A 15106-nucleotide genomic window follows, 5' to 3' on the forward strand; every position below is an offset into this window, starting at 1 on the left:
CAGAAATAAGTTTTAAAATTGTTGCAGGAGCTCCTAGAGATATCCATTTGTCTTTATGGGAAATAAGTTGACCTCCGAAGAATGGGATATTACATGTTGGATTTTTTACAAAAGGAATCATCAGATTTTGGTCTTGGTTGGTCCTTTTTGAATCCTCCTCTGGGCTTAAAATTTCCTCGACGTGGAGTGATTGGATATTTAAAATTTTGAGGTTTTGTTTGAAAATTCTGGTTGCTATATGATGTTGAAGGGACAGGATCTCTTTTTGTCGGAATCTTTTTTACTGCAGCATAGGAAGGGGTGTTGAGCCATACTTGAGAACCTCCTAAAGAACTCATTAGAGAAGATAAGTTTTCTTTAGCAAAAAGGTAGTCAACACTCGGGGGAATTTTTCTTAAAGCAGATTGGACGTTTTTGTTAGGGAGTTCCGCAAGTACACGATCTCTTCTATTCTCAATACAATCAGCTCTTTTCCCACAAATTAGCTGCATAATTTGATCAAAATTTTTTTGTAGTTGCGATCCGAACGCGAAGGAATTTGAAAGTTGAATGAAAAGATTATCAGGAGTTAATTCAGATGGACTTGAATAAGCCCAATTAGCAATACCCTGAGTCAGGTCACGAATAAGGTCTTTTTGAATGAGCATGGCGTTAGATAGCGCAGCAAGTACTCTTTCTGTAGAAATAAAAGGGTCTTTCCTTTTATCGAGGTGACAGAGTTCCTCATTTACTTTAAGATCTACAAAACCCGGGGTAACAGAAAAATTTTTTAAGGCATTAGAAAACCTTACCTCTTTCCAATCAGGGGAGTTAAATCTTTGTAAATTCGAGAGTGCTTTTAGATGATCTGCAGAAGCTGCACAAAAGGTTCTTTTTTCATCTACTTCAGTGTGCAAATCCGAGAAGTTAAGAGTTCGGAAGTCTGTATTGGTCTGCAAAAGATTTGGAATGTCTGGATCTGATGGACGAGGGATGTAGGGAATATTTGTCACCATTTCCGTTAGTATATTAATTTGGTTTTGAAGAAATTGCAATTGATTCTCTTGATTGTCATTACACATCCTCTTAGAGTTAGGAATTATTGCAGGATCAGGAATATGAGAACCATTCTCTTCATCAGTAGGATTTGGAATGTGAGAACCATTTTCTTCATCGGTAGGACTTGGAATATGAGAACCATTCTCGTTATCGATGTGAGAAGCATCTTCGTCATCGTTGGTATCTTAAATAAGAGAATTATCCACATTATCGTTATTATGCAAAATATCGGAATCATCTCTCATACGTTTATTGGATCCTTTTCCAGTCAAAGCTTCGATTTGCGACATAATTAACTTTTAAAATAGAAAACTACTGAATTAAATCGCGAAATTTGAAAGAAATTTGGACAGATTTTTCAAATGCGACTTGACCAAGGCGCAGTTCTCAACGCTATGACAAAAGACGTACCAACTGTCTAACTGTTTAATCACTATAGCAACTAAGAAAGAGATAAAAGACAAAAGAAAGAAAGAGATAGAAAATCCTAAAGGCGCATTCTAATCGCTTCTCTCATAAGGATGCCGTGTATCGGCCTTAGCATACAACAATAGATATCCACTGAAATTATTAGATAAATAAGTTCTGTCAATGGCAATTGTTTTGGACACAATTTTGAATAAGACTTTTATTGCACGGAAAATCTACTAAGAATTATCTTTTGCACCAAAAACTGAATAAGAATGATCTTGCATTTGTTTTTCTATAAGCATTATATGAACAGAAGGCGTAGAAATGATCTCTTTTCTTTCTTTTAAAATTAATTCTTTTTATTTTCAAATTAAAAAAATGTTCTTCTCAATACATTTTGAATTTTAAATTTTACAATCATTTATTACAATTATTATATAATACAATTTGTTTATAAAATAAAAAAACCGATTTCTAATATATTATACATGTAGTGGCAAATTAATTGTTAAATGTGTAAAATTGTATAATTCTATGTTTCATTTATATCACAATGGTTTTCATATGAAAAGTAAGAGTATAGAAAAAAATGGATTTTTTTTAATGTACATTTTTATATTAAAATTGACTTTTTTTTTTAATATTCCATTACCCTTACAACAGTAAGGCACATTTTGAGACTTATGAAAAAACATGCTATTTTCGTCTTTAAAAGATTTAATCTCAGTTTTTGGTATATTTGGAGGAAATAGAAATTGTTTCTTATCAAATCTACTTTAAAAAAAAATAAAATTAATGTATAAAGTACTTTTCTTTAGAGAAAAAAAATTATTTTAAAAAATAATTAAAAATTTTAATTTATCTAAGTTTTATTGTATTGTAAGAAGCTTCGGCCATTTTTGTGAGTACTACTGCCATTTCAGGTCCGGTTTGTTGCACCATATCGTAGAGATAGCCTTGTTCTTGTTGAAGAAGTAGATAGGGATGATTAAATTCCTGAAAATTGAAAAAAATCAGTCAATAATGTTTCCATTATTGCCCTAGGGCAATAATTGGCACTTTATAATGGTCAATAAAGTGTCCATTATTGACCTAGGGTAATAATGGGTAATTAATTGTCCTTGGGCTATAATGGACTTTGTTTTAAATAAAAAATTAGTGGAGAAGAATCAACCGAGTAAATTGTCAGTAAAGAGTAATGAAGAGAAGAGAAAATTGATGAAGTGAAGAACAGTAAAGAAAATGGATAAAGAAGTAGTAATCAATGGAGAAAGAAAAAAATTGCCATTCTAAAATCAATGGAGGAGGAAATTAAAGGGTGGAAGAAAGGAACAAAACTAGAAAATCAAAAGATGTCTAAGTTTTTCAATAGAGGGGGAAGGAGGACAAGGATAAAAATGTATTAAGTCTAAAGAAAACGAAATGGGGAAAGAAGACATGGGAAAAGTATAAGGTATGAAGAAAACCAAAGAAAACACCAAGCAAAAAAAATATTGAAACAAGAAGTAGTGAAATATACTCACCACCATGTGACCGGCGTCCATGACAATAAATTTATCACAGTCCATGACAGTATTAAGTCTATGAGCAATAATAAAAACTGTGCAATTCTCAAATCTCTTTCTAATCGTCTTCTGAATCAGTGCATCAGTCTGTGGATCAACATTAGCCGTCGCTTCATCAAGCACCAAAATTTTATTCTTCCTCACGATTGCCCTCGCCAAGCAGAGTAATTGCCTCTGTCCAACGCTGAAATTCGCCCCACCGTCCGATACCTTTCCATATAATCCCGATGCTGCAACAGCCTCCTTCAATTCCACCTCATCCAATGATTCCCAAAGTTCATCGTCCGTATACTCCTCAAATGGATCAATATTCTCCCTCAATGTGCCGGCAAATAAAAGTGGTTCCTGCGGTATAATACTTATTTTCGATCTCAAATCGTGCAGGCCCAATTTACTTGTGCCAGTTCCATCGATATAAATTTCACCCTCCAAAAATGATAGACGAAATAGTGCACTAATTAATGACGATTTACCGGCGCCAGTGCGTCCAACGATGCCAATTTTCTCCGTTGGCTTCACGACAAAACTCAAATGTTTAAGTACAAAATCACCACCTTGAGTATAACTTAAACAAACATTACGAAATTCGACGCGTCCCTTATCGGGCCAATTAGCAGCCGGTTTATTTTCACTTGAACTCTCGAGAGGTGGTTCCTTTTGGATATTAGTGTACTCCATGATTCTCTCGACGGCTGTCATTTGATTCTCAAGTTCGGATGCTTGAACAATTCCCCATTGAAGATAACCAGCGAGCATTGTTGTTTGGGTTATGATCAGACCAACATTACCAACTGAATCACTACTGGAGACTAACAGAAATGAGTAGATGACAATTCCAACGTAAATGTTGCAAAATAATTCCAAATAGTAGCCGAATGCTCTTGAGCATGAGAAGAAGAGATACCAGGTTGCTGAATGTACATCTTGATGATTGTCGAATTCCTTTGTAAGTAAGACTTGTGCCCTGAATGCTCGAATTGTTGATAGGCCATTTAATGTTGCGCTTAGATGACTGAAGACTGGAGATCGAGCTGGAAAAGAATTAAGCAATTAATTTACAATCTAGAACATAATTTAGAAATTAATTTTCTGATTTCAATTGTATTTTAATTGTAGAATTTAGTATAGTTACTTATTCCTTCTAGACGTTTAATGCTTCTGCTTGTTTTGATGTAGACAGTTTTCAAAGTGTATAAAATAATTCCAACAATAAATGACGGAATTATCAGATAGTAATTGACGCTGAATGTCATAGCCAAGACTATAATCATAAAGAATAAGTTATCCAAAACATCATAAAGACTGAAGGGTAAGTACTTATCCACTTGGCCAATGTCCTTTGAAAATCTGCAGAAATTACATCAGAATTGTTATGTTTATCGACCTCGTATAAATCCGTACAAAGGATTATCATTTCAAAAATCAAGAGACTTAAACTAAATCGAATACAATAACTCACCTGTTTATAATTCTTCCCGATGGATTAGTATGAAAGAACAACATCGAAGCACGAATAATGTTATAGAACATATTCGAATGTAAATTTCTCGACGATCTCAGGCACATATCATAGTAGCAAATGGATTTTAAATAAACCATTATAACCGCACCACAAATTAAGGCACTGTATATATAAATATACAAATTTCTCTCACCCTCTGGCAATTTGGTAATCGTTGTATTTCCATAATCATCAACAACAACATTATTCTCAGCGTCGACCCATTTTGATAGATGAAAATCAGAACCGCAGAGAAGTAATTGACACATCATGAGCATTAGAAAAACAAGTGCAACGTACCAATAATTCCCCACTGCCTTGAAATAAGCGGTATAAACTTTATGGGATATTTTACCAAACGAACGATGTTCGGCAACTTCGGCACGCTCCTCCTCTGATGTAACATCCTCAGCAATTGTATCATTCATAATTGACTGATCCTTATCGTCTTTCTCCTTAACCTCCTCCTCAGTCGCTTGTAGAACAGACAAAAAATCCAAACCCGATTTTTTCAGCTCCTGAAATGTTCCACTACTTTGTACACCACCATTATTTAGGACATAAATTTGATCCGCTGAATTGATAAACTGCAATTGATGTGTGACGAGAATTCTTGTTTTTCCCTTTAGATATTTGCAGATACATTTTTCGTACAACGAACGTCCTACGTGTGTATCAACAGCCGACAATGGATCATCCAAAAGATAAATATCAGCCTCGGCATAAATTGCACGCGCTAAATTTATCCTCGCTCTCTGTCCACCACTCAAATTTATACCCTTCTCGCCAATAATTGTCTGATCCTTGTGTGGAAACATCATGAAATCAGTTTCCAATTGACAAACACGGATCACCTTATCGTAACGTTGTTTATTCATTGTTGCGCCGAATAAAATATTTTGACGTATACTCGAGGCGAAAATCCATGGTTCCTGACTGACGTAGACAACTTTTCCGCTAACATGAAGATTTCCAGTTATTAATGGCAGTTCCTTTAGGATTGCGTGAAATAGACTTGTTTTTCCTGAGCCAACTTGGCCAACGACGGCTGTTAATTCGCCGCGTTTAGCTGTGAAATTAATTGACTTTAAATTATAATCCGTTGATGATTTCTCCCATTTGGCGGTGGCATTTTGTAAAATTACAACAGATTGTTGCTGTGAATTGACAATTCCATTTTTTATTGATAAACTATTGTTTTTATTTGCTTCTGATTTATTGTCGGTTAAATTATTAACGTCTAAATTTAAAACAATGTCCTTATTATTAACTAGATGACCATTATTATTGTTGCTATTTGATAGATCCTCGAGAAGTGATTCTTGAATTTCTTCCAGGTCCATGAATTCTTCGATTCGCTTTATTGACGCTAAGGCCTTTGCCAAACGTTGAATTCCTGAAGAAAGAAAAATTAGTGCATGTTGAAAAATGACTGGATACAAACATTCAATTCTTTTTAAACATTTTAATAAAATTTTTTGCAGCAGTTTAATTATTTTCATAAATAATAAAATTCTTCACAGCAATTCAATTATTTACAAAGTATTGGAATAATTTTTCACAGAAATGCAATTATTTTAAAATATTTTATTAAAATTGTTAAAAAAAATCAATTATTTTAAATATTATAAAAATCTAAAAGAATAATTGAATTATTTCAAAAAAATTTAATTAAAACTGTATACACTTTTAATTAAATTCTTTTTTAAATTAAATAATTAAATAATTAAATTCAATTATTCTTTTAGATTTTTATAAAATTCTTCCCAGGAATTCAAATAATTAGTTGAATAATTCTTCGAGAGAATTCAATTATTTCGATAAATAACAAAATTATTCCCGAAAATTCAATTATTTTAAAAACTATTCTAATAAAATCCTTTTCAAGAATTCAATTATTTTCATAAATAGTAAAATGCTTTTTAAAAATTCATTTATTTTTGAGGCTTTTAATAAAATTTTTTGCAAAATTAAATTATTTTTATAAAAAAACAATATTCATTATAAGAATTGAATTAACTTTAAAAGTAATAATTTATTTCTTGGAAATTCAATTATTTTAAAAAATTCTAATAAAATTCAATTATTCTTAAAAATATTAATAGAATTATTTGTAAAATTTAATTATTTTTAAAAACTTTTCGCAATTCAATGATTTTCAGTGTCTACTATTTTAATAACATTTTTCAAAAGAATTCAATTATTTAAAACAATGTTTTTAAGATTCTTATGAAGAATTCAATTATTTTCATAAATAATAAAATTCTTCTCAGTAATTTAATTTTATTATTTTTGAAAATTATAATAAAATTCTTTGCAACTATTCAATTATTTTCATAAATAATAAAATTCATTGCAGGATTTCAATTATATTTAATACAATTTTACAGGAATTGCTAAAAAAATAGTTTTTTAAATTCTTTTGATGAATTCAACTATTTATAAAAATATTAGAATTTTTCACAGGAATTAAATTATTTTCAAATATTTTAATAAAACTGTTCGAAAGAAATCAATTATTTTAAATACAATTTTAATTAATTTTTTTTGAAATAATTCAATTATTGTTTTAGATTTTAATAAAATTCTTCCTAAAAATTCAATTATTTACATAAATAATTTTTCGAAAGAATTCAATTATGTCAATAATTAACAAAATTATTCACGAAAATTCAATCATTTGGAGGCATTTTCATAAAATTCTTTGCAAAATTCAATTATTATCATAAATAACAATATTAGTTATAAAAATTCAGTTATTTTTGAAAGTAATAAATTTTTGCTTGGAAATTCAATTATTTTTAAAAATTCGAATAAAATCGATTAGTAAGAATTATTTTCATTATAAATTATTTTCATAAATAATAAAATGTTTTTTAGGAATTCAATTATTTTCAAAAAAATTTAATAAAATGATACACAGACATTCAATTATTCTCAAATATTTTAATAGAATTCTTTGTAAAATTTAATTATTTTTAAAAACTTTTCGCAATTCAATGATTTTGAATATTTACTATTTTCATAAAATTTCCAAAGAGAATTCAATTATTTAAAAAAAAATTTGTATAAATCTTCTTAAGAATACAATTCTTTTCATGAATAATAAAATTTTTTCCTGAATTCAATTATTTAAATTAGAATTTGCATAAAATTGGTCGAAAGAAATCAATTATTTAAAATTTTTTATAAAATTCTTCTCAAGAATTGAATAATTTTTATAAATATTTAAATAGAATGGAATTTTTGTCACTTTTGTCAAGTATCTAAAACGAGTTTTTTTTTTGGTCGTCATGTTTAATTTTTCGATAGCTACTTTTTTACTACTTTTTTTTATTTTTAAAGCTACTTTTTCCTACTTTTTTAAAATTAATTATCGAGTGGGAAATCTGCTAATTTTTAAATCCTATATGCTACAATTGTAAGCCTTTTTTCTAATTACACGACATGAGGATAATGAAGATGATCAAAAATATTTTTGAGGAATAAAATCCCTCAAAAAAAAAGTAAAAAAAAAACTCACCCAATGGAAATGCAATGCCCATGGAATATCGCATTTCATTATAAAATGCAGCAATCATAAATACTTTTTCTGCAATAATAGGATTGCCAAGCAAAGCATATGTTATAATTGTCACAAAAATACAAAGTCTCGATGCGTATGCTTCAAAGGCCATTGCTGCTGCATCAATAAAATAATTTTTTCTAATAGCACTCACTTCTTTCCTGAAAATAGAAACAATAAATAAAAAATTATCTCCAAATGTTTAGAAAAACGAATATTTTTTTTTTTTTTGAATGAACGTAAAATAGTTGTATTCCTTTTACTTTTTTTTTTTCTTTTTTTACTTACAATCTCGCTTTGTCAACAAGTTTGGAAAATGGTTTTTCCCACGCATACATCTTTATCACTTGCACACCACCAATAATTTCATTCATTAATCGAAGTCTCTTGTCAGTACGATAGGCAGATTGCATTGATAATTTTGGTACAAATTTTCCCAAAATTCCTAAAACAAAAAATTAAAATAGTATTTTTTTGTTTATTAAAAATTAGTTTTATTTCATTCATAACAATAATAATTTTACACAGATAGCAAGATTACGTGTTAGCTGTGTAATAATAAAATAATATTAATAATAAATTTATTTTTTTTTTTTTGTTCATTTAATAATAATTATTGTGTCAGATTAATTTTACGAGGCCTTTAAACGGATTTACAAAAAACGGAAAAAAATTAATTAGTAAAATTATTTGAACAATAATAATTATTATTATCATTATATTAATAATAATAATTATTATTGATAATAGTATTTAGAGGCCTTTTAAGGTTAAAAAAAAGCCTCTAAATACTATTATTAATATTATTAAAAAACGGTTCTTAAATAAATTTATTAATAATAATAATAATAATAATTATTATTATTATTATTATTATTATTATTAAATATTATTATTATTATCATTATATTAATAATAATGGTGGTAAAATAAAGAAAAATGTAAAGAAATTATTTACCTTGCAATGGAATGATAAGAACGTACAATGCTATGCCAGTCAAGGCTGATAATTCAATTTCTATAAAAATAATGTAAGCAATAAGTATTAAAATAATCGGCGACATCCAAATATAATTGAAGAAAGGCAATGCATAATCCAGAGAATTTACATCATTCGTGAGTAAATTTACTATCTAGAGAAAAAAAACATGTAAATTAATCAGTAGTTAATTACTAATTAATAATAATAATTAAAAAGCACATTTTTTTATAATAATTTAATAAAAAATTTTTTTTTTATTTTATTACCTGACCAGCACTTGAACAAGCTTCAGCTGATTTGGAAGTTCTAAGTACTTTCCTGTAAATTAAAGAGCAACATGATACTCTTATTTTCATACCCAAATGAACCATGGAATGAACTGAGAGATGAAAAAATGGACTTCTAAGAACGAATAAAACGATAAAAAGTCCAGCCCAGTAATATGCCTCTGTCTTGGTCATTGAATTGGTGCCATTAAAATATTGTAAAATTTTACTTAATATTATTGGTTGTGGTATTCTGAAACAAAAAAAAAGGTTGAGAATTACAAATTTATTTTTGTCACTTTTTAATTTTCAATTTTTGTTTTATTTTACTCTTAAATACATTAAATACTTTAAATACTTTATATACTTTGAATAGTTTAAATACTTTGAATACTTTAAATACTTTAAATACTTTAAATACTTTAAATACTTTGAATATTTTGAATATTTTAAATACTTTGAATATTTTAAATACTTTGAATACTTTAAATACTGTGAATACTTTAAATACTATGAATACTTTAAATGCTTTAAATACTTTAAATACTTAATTATTTCGAATTTTGTAAAAAATTTAAGTCTTATCTTTTATTCAAAGTAAAAACCAAGAAATACTTTTTTCAACTTACGTTAAAATAAATTCTAATATAAATTGTGCTATTCCAACTAATATGATATTTGTTCCAAAACATTTGGCTAAAGCTTTCCATAATTTTGGTTTGCCTTTTTTCTTTTTACAATTATTCGTTTCAATTCTCCATTGTTTCTCCAATTTATCGCCAATAATTTGACTCGCATGTGATTCAAGTGGTGAAAATAAATCCAAGTGCTCCAATTCCCTCTTGTAACCGATTCGAAAAAATTTCCAAAGCCATCTGTTGCAAAAATTACACTATTCATTAATAAATTTATTGGATTTTAAAAGTTAAAACCCTCCTTTTTGTGAAAACAATTTTTTTATCGTTTCAATTATTTTCAAAAATAACAAAATTTTTCACAGGAATTCAATTATTTTCAAATATTTCATTATAAATAAATTCTTTCTAACAATTCAATTATATACATAAACAATTCTTCGAAAGAATTCAATTATTAAAGATAAATAACAAAATTATTCAAGAAAATTCAATTATTTTGAGCTATTTTAATAAAATTCTTTGCAAAATAAATGATAAAACTCATCTCAAGATTTCAATTATTTATAATTTTAAATAAAAATGATTCAATTATAAAAATTTTTATTATTATATTATTATTTTATAATTCAATTATTTAAAAGAATTTGATGTAATTTGTTTCTTAAAGTGTAATAATTATTTTTTAAATTTATTTTTAATTATATTTTTTGAAAATGAATTTAATTATTATCAAAAATTTGTAATGCAATTCTTCGTAAAAAATCCAATTATTTTTAAAAATTCTCATAAAGTTCTTTATAAGAATTAAAATTTAAGAAATATTCAATTATTCAATAAATCATTTATTTTTGTATTTTTAAATAATTGAATTCTCGTAGAATTTTCTAATGAGAATTGATTCAGAATTGAATAAAATATAATTATTAAAATTTTGAATAATTTTATTTACAAAATTTCAACAGAAAAATGATTGAATTTTGAAAGAATTATCCTGTAGACAAAATAAATGGGTATTTAAATATTTATTTTAAAAAATTATTCGATTATTAAATGTAATTAAGAAATTATAAAAAAATTAAGTTGTCAAGTTTAATTTTTTGATAGATACTTTTAGATAAAACCATTTATTTTAATAATGTAAAAAAAGTAGAACATAAAGATCATTATCATTATTTTAGGTATTATTATTCACCTTAGCTCAGTGGGAAAAGCAATTAATCGTCAATTGATAGCTCCTGGGGTTCGATCCCCAACGGAGTTAGACCCCCATTTTTTCACAGTTTTTTAAAAATATTTCCCAACATTATGATCGTAATAATAATTATAATTAACTATAGTTGTTATTAAAAATGAATTTGAAAATTTTTGAATTTTTAGATTATTAATTTATTATTAAAATTTATGTATTACAAAAAATTTTATTTGAAAAATTTTTGCTAATTTTATTTTAAAAACTAAATTAGAAGTTGCTGTAATAGTAATAATTGGAATTGTAATATTTTTTTATCTAAAAATTATATAGGTTCGAAATAAATATAAATAGAAGAAAAAATATACATATATTTACATTTAAATACAAAATTTTCAAAAAAAAATTTTTTTTCGTTTTTTTTAATATTCTATAATTAGTAGATAATACAAACTAAAGGTAAAAGTATATTTTCTCCTGTGTAGATAGTGATAAAATACTTCTTTAAAGGTTAAAGATAATTGAGTTGAATGCCTGACATAATTAATGACTTCCAGTTATTGAGACTAAAGACAACAATTCTCTTTTTCTTCTTTTTTCTATGAATTAAATAAAATACATAAAACATTGATCAGACTCTTTATAAATAAATGCCAATTATTCTAAATTATTAATAAGAATGATAATTGGATTGAAATATAAAACAATACTGTATATATTATGTAATTAGAGAATTTTTTACTATTATTATTATTTTTACTTTTATTAATTATAAATTAATTAATTATTTTATTATTTTATTAATTATTTATTAAATTATTTATTAATTATAATTTTATTAATTATTAAACATTATAAATTAATTAATTCAATCAATTATTGTTAATTATTAATTAATAGTAGAATTTTAATTCTTAATTACTATTAATTATTAATGCCATTAATCATTAATAATAAAAACGTATTAATTATTATTACTTTAATAAATAATTTTATAAATAAATAATAAATGAATAAATAAATTAATTAATTAATAATTATTAAAATTAATATGAATTGTCTTATTAATTATTTACTTTTTAAATTAAAAAATTGCATAAAAATAAATGAATAAAATTAATCAAAAATTAATTAATTGATTCGAAAAAGGAATTATTAATAATCAAGCGCAGGTTGTTGTTCATAAGTTACAAATATGGGAGAAGAATGTAAACAAAAAAAAATTGTCACATTTCCTAATGAGAGATATTCATGACAAGAGAACAAATAAAACTATTTTGAATTTTATCAGTGACTTGTAAACATTAAATTTGTAAGTTTTCTCTATACAATTTACAATCTTGCTTTCAAAAAGTTTATTAAATTAAACAAACAATATTTTAATTTATTATTATTGTCAAAAAAAAAAAAAAAAAATCAATTTAATTAACATTTTTTCTATTTTTGAAAAATAATGTCAAACAAATCCAACAAAATAAATGTGAGAAAAACATAAAAAATATCGAAAAAAATTTTTTTAAAATTATTTATCGGTATTTTAATTTTTTTAAATTATTTTTTTGTAAAAAAATATTATTCTGTTCGTTTCTTTTGCTGTTTTCTTATACATTATATTTTTTCATATTCTTATATTTTTTCTATTGTTTTTTTTTATTCTACATTATTAACAATTTTTTTTTTTACTTTGAATTATATTTTCCATATAATTTTTATATTATAAATTATTTATATTATTATTAAAAATGTTGTTATTTATTTATAAAATTTAGAATGTTCAAAATTTATACTTTATTTAGAAAAACAAAAATTACGAATAAAATGTAAATGAAACAAAATTTCTAATAATGCACAAATTAAACTAATAATCGTATGACTATTATAGACAAGATAATAATTCTTGCAAAATGCCAGCTATTAATTTTTTTTTAAAAAAGCTTCTTGAAAATCTTATGCAAGCAACTTTAGAAAGACCTCTAAACAAAGCGAAAAATATTCACCAATAAAGTTATAAATAAACTTTTCCCTCTAAAAACAATGAGTACAACAAAATCGTCTTCGAAAAAAATAAAATAAATAAATAATTTAAAAGAATGTTAAACAAAAAAAAATTTTTTTTTTAAATTTTTGTAAGAAACATTTTTTCGAAAAATTTAAAAACAAAAAAAATGAAAATCTCAAATGAAAATAAATATAAAAATAAAAAATAAAATAAAATAAAAAAAAATTTTTTTTAATTTATTAAAAAAAATTAAAAAATAAATTTTTAAAATAGAAAAGAAAATACTTTGAAAATAAAATAATATATAAAAAAGAAAAGAAAAATATTTTTAAAAAAAGAAATATAAAAATAAAATTATTTGAAAAAATACGAAAATGTAATTTTCAAATTTGCAAAAATTCGGTTAATATTTGTTTTTTCTCACCCAAAAAAAAGAACCGACAATGGATTTGCTCCGTCTCGTGGATTTTTTGCTTCTCTTTTTTCATTTTTATCCATTTTATTTCAGTTTTCGTTGTTTCTTGTTTTATGTTTCGTCTCTGAAAAATAATCAAATTTCCACTAATTTTGCAAAAATTGTTTTTCACACTCAAAAAGTAACGGAATTTTTCACTCACTTAAATAAATATATATTGTATACTCGATAAATTATCATAAATTCTGGAATTAAATTTTTTCTTATATTGTATAATAGAAAAAAAAATCAAAAAATTATTATATTATTAAAATTATATCATTTTATCACTTTAGAATAATATAAAAATCGTGAACTGTTAGTAGCACCATTGTGTAATACTGTTTTCTATTCACATGTCTTCGATATAGAGGTACCTTTTCTCATGTCTCTTTTACTTATATATATACACACGAAACGAGAGAGAACAATGAAAAATCAATTCTCCTGTTATTTTTGTAAGAAGAAAAAGAATTTATAAAATTATTCCTTCATGAAAAATATTATCGATTAAATTGACAAAAAAAAAGGGAAAATAAAAATGTTTTTTTCATTAAAATTGTATTGTTTGTTGTTAATTTATTTTTTGTTTTTTTGAATTTTCTTTGTTTTGTCAGATGCCGGCTCTCGCGGCAATGTCGGTCGATATAATACTGTCGACTCACATAGAGAATTTTACGAAGTAAACCCTGCGAGGAGTCTAAAATCTAAATAACCGACAGTAGAAGCAGCAGCAGCAACAGCTGGATTAGCTTGCTTGCTGCTTGATAGTGTTATAAAAATATATAAAATTTCTCTCTATCCATTCGCTATTGCAAGGTTACACATTTTCTTGTACATTTAATAATCAGCGTTGTGTGAACAAATTAAATATAATATTTTTTAAACGAATGACAAATCAAATTTTTTAAATTTTACATTAATTTTTTTAAATAATGTAAAAAAAATATTTTTTTCCTTCTTATTTGAAAATATTATGTCAATTTTCATTGTTTATTTATAAATATTATCAAATTATTTTTAATTATTAAAAAAAAAAATTGTCTTTTCCATATTCCATTGTATTAACTATTTTTTTTTTTTACTAATTTTATTATTTTTAAACAATTTCTTTTACAATTTTTTACAATACATATTAAAATATGTATTTTAGTTGTTTTTGTTATTTTAACAATCTTTTTTTTATAATTTTTTATAATTTATATTTACAATTTTTTACAATTTATTTTTACAATTTTTTTAGAATTTTTCACAGTTTATATTTACAATTTTTTACAAATTATTTTTACATTTTTTTTTAGAATTTTTTACAGTTTATATTTACAATTTTTTACAATTTTCTTTTACAATTTATATTATTTACAATTTTTTACAATTTATTTTTACCATTTTTTTTAGAATTTTTTACAATTTATATTTACAGATTTTTACAATTTATTTTTACAATTTTTTTTACAATTTTTTACAATTTATATTTACAATTTATTATTTTACAATT

The 15106-nt window shown here is 24.8% G+C and overlaps 1 protein-coding gene across 2 annotated transcripts; it reads right to left on the minus strand.

Moving 5' to 3' along the window:
* Nucleotides 1–1851: 1851 nt before the first annotated feature.
* LOC122503594 (ATP-binding cassette subfamily C member 4-like) lies at nt 1852–14267 on the minus strand. Of its 2 annotated transcripts, none has more exons than XM_043614189.1 (11): nt 13986–14267; nt 13579–13693; nt 9958–10203; nt 9329–9581; nt 9039–9213; nt 8369–8525; nt 8039–8241; nt 4474–5911; nt 4147–4361; nt 2973–4045; nt 1852–2445 (listed from the first exon to the last, which is right to left on the minus strand). In XM_043614189.1, the coding sequence occupies exons 2-11, from the start codon at nt 13650–13652 to the stop codon at nt 2308–2310; spliced, it is 3972 nt and encodes a 1323-aa protein (XP_043470124.1). In that variant the 5' UTR covers nt 13653–13693; nt 13986–14267; the 3' UTR covers nt 1852–2307. The 2 variants fall into 2 exon arrangements, with proteins under 2 accessions (XP_043470124.1, XP_043470123.1); XM_043614188.1 differs by having other exon boundaries at nt 13772–14267.
* Between the last annotated feature and the right edge of the window lie 839 nt (nt 14268–15106).

Source organism: Leptopilina heterotoma, unplaced genomic scaffold, assembly GCF_015476425.1.
Source record: "Leptopilina heterotoma isolate Lh14 unplaced genomic scaffold, ASM1547642v1 Lhet_264, whole genome shotgun sequence".
NCBI classification, from domain to species: Eukaryota; Metazoa; Arthropoda; class Insecta; order Hymenoptera; family Figitidae; genus Leptopilina; species Leptopilina heterotoma.

Bases quoted from the DNA above. Each gene is read 5' to 3' on its own strand.
- LOC122503594 (XM_043614189.1), bottom strand. From the start codon at position 13,652: ATGGATAAAAATGAAAAAAGAGAAGCAAAAAATCCACGAGACGGAGCA. The intron at 9,582-9,957 runs GTAAGTTGAAAA...TTTTTGTTTCAG, and splicing joins ATATTAGAATTTATTTTAAC to AATACCACAACCAATAATAT. The intron at 4,362-4,473 runs GTGAGTTATTGT...TAATTTCTGCAG, and splicing joins TCGGGAAGAATTATAAACAG to ATTTTCAAAGGACATTGGCC.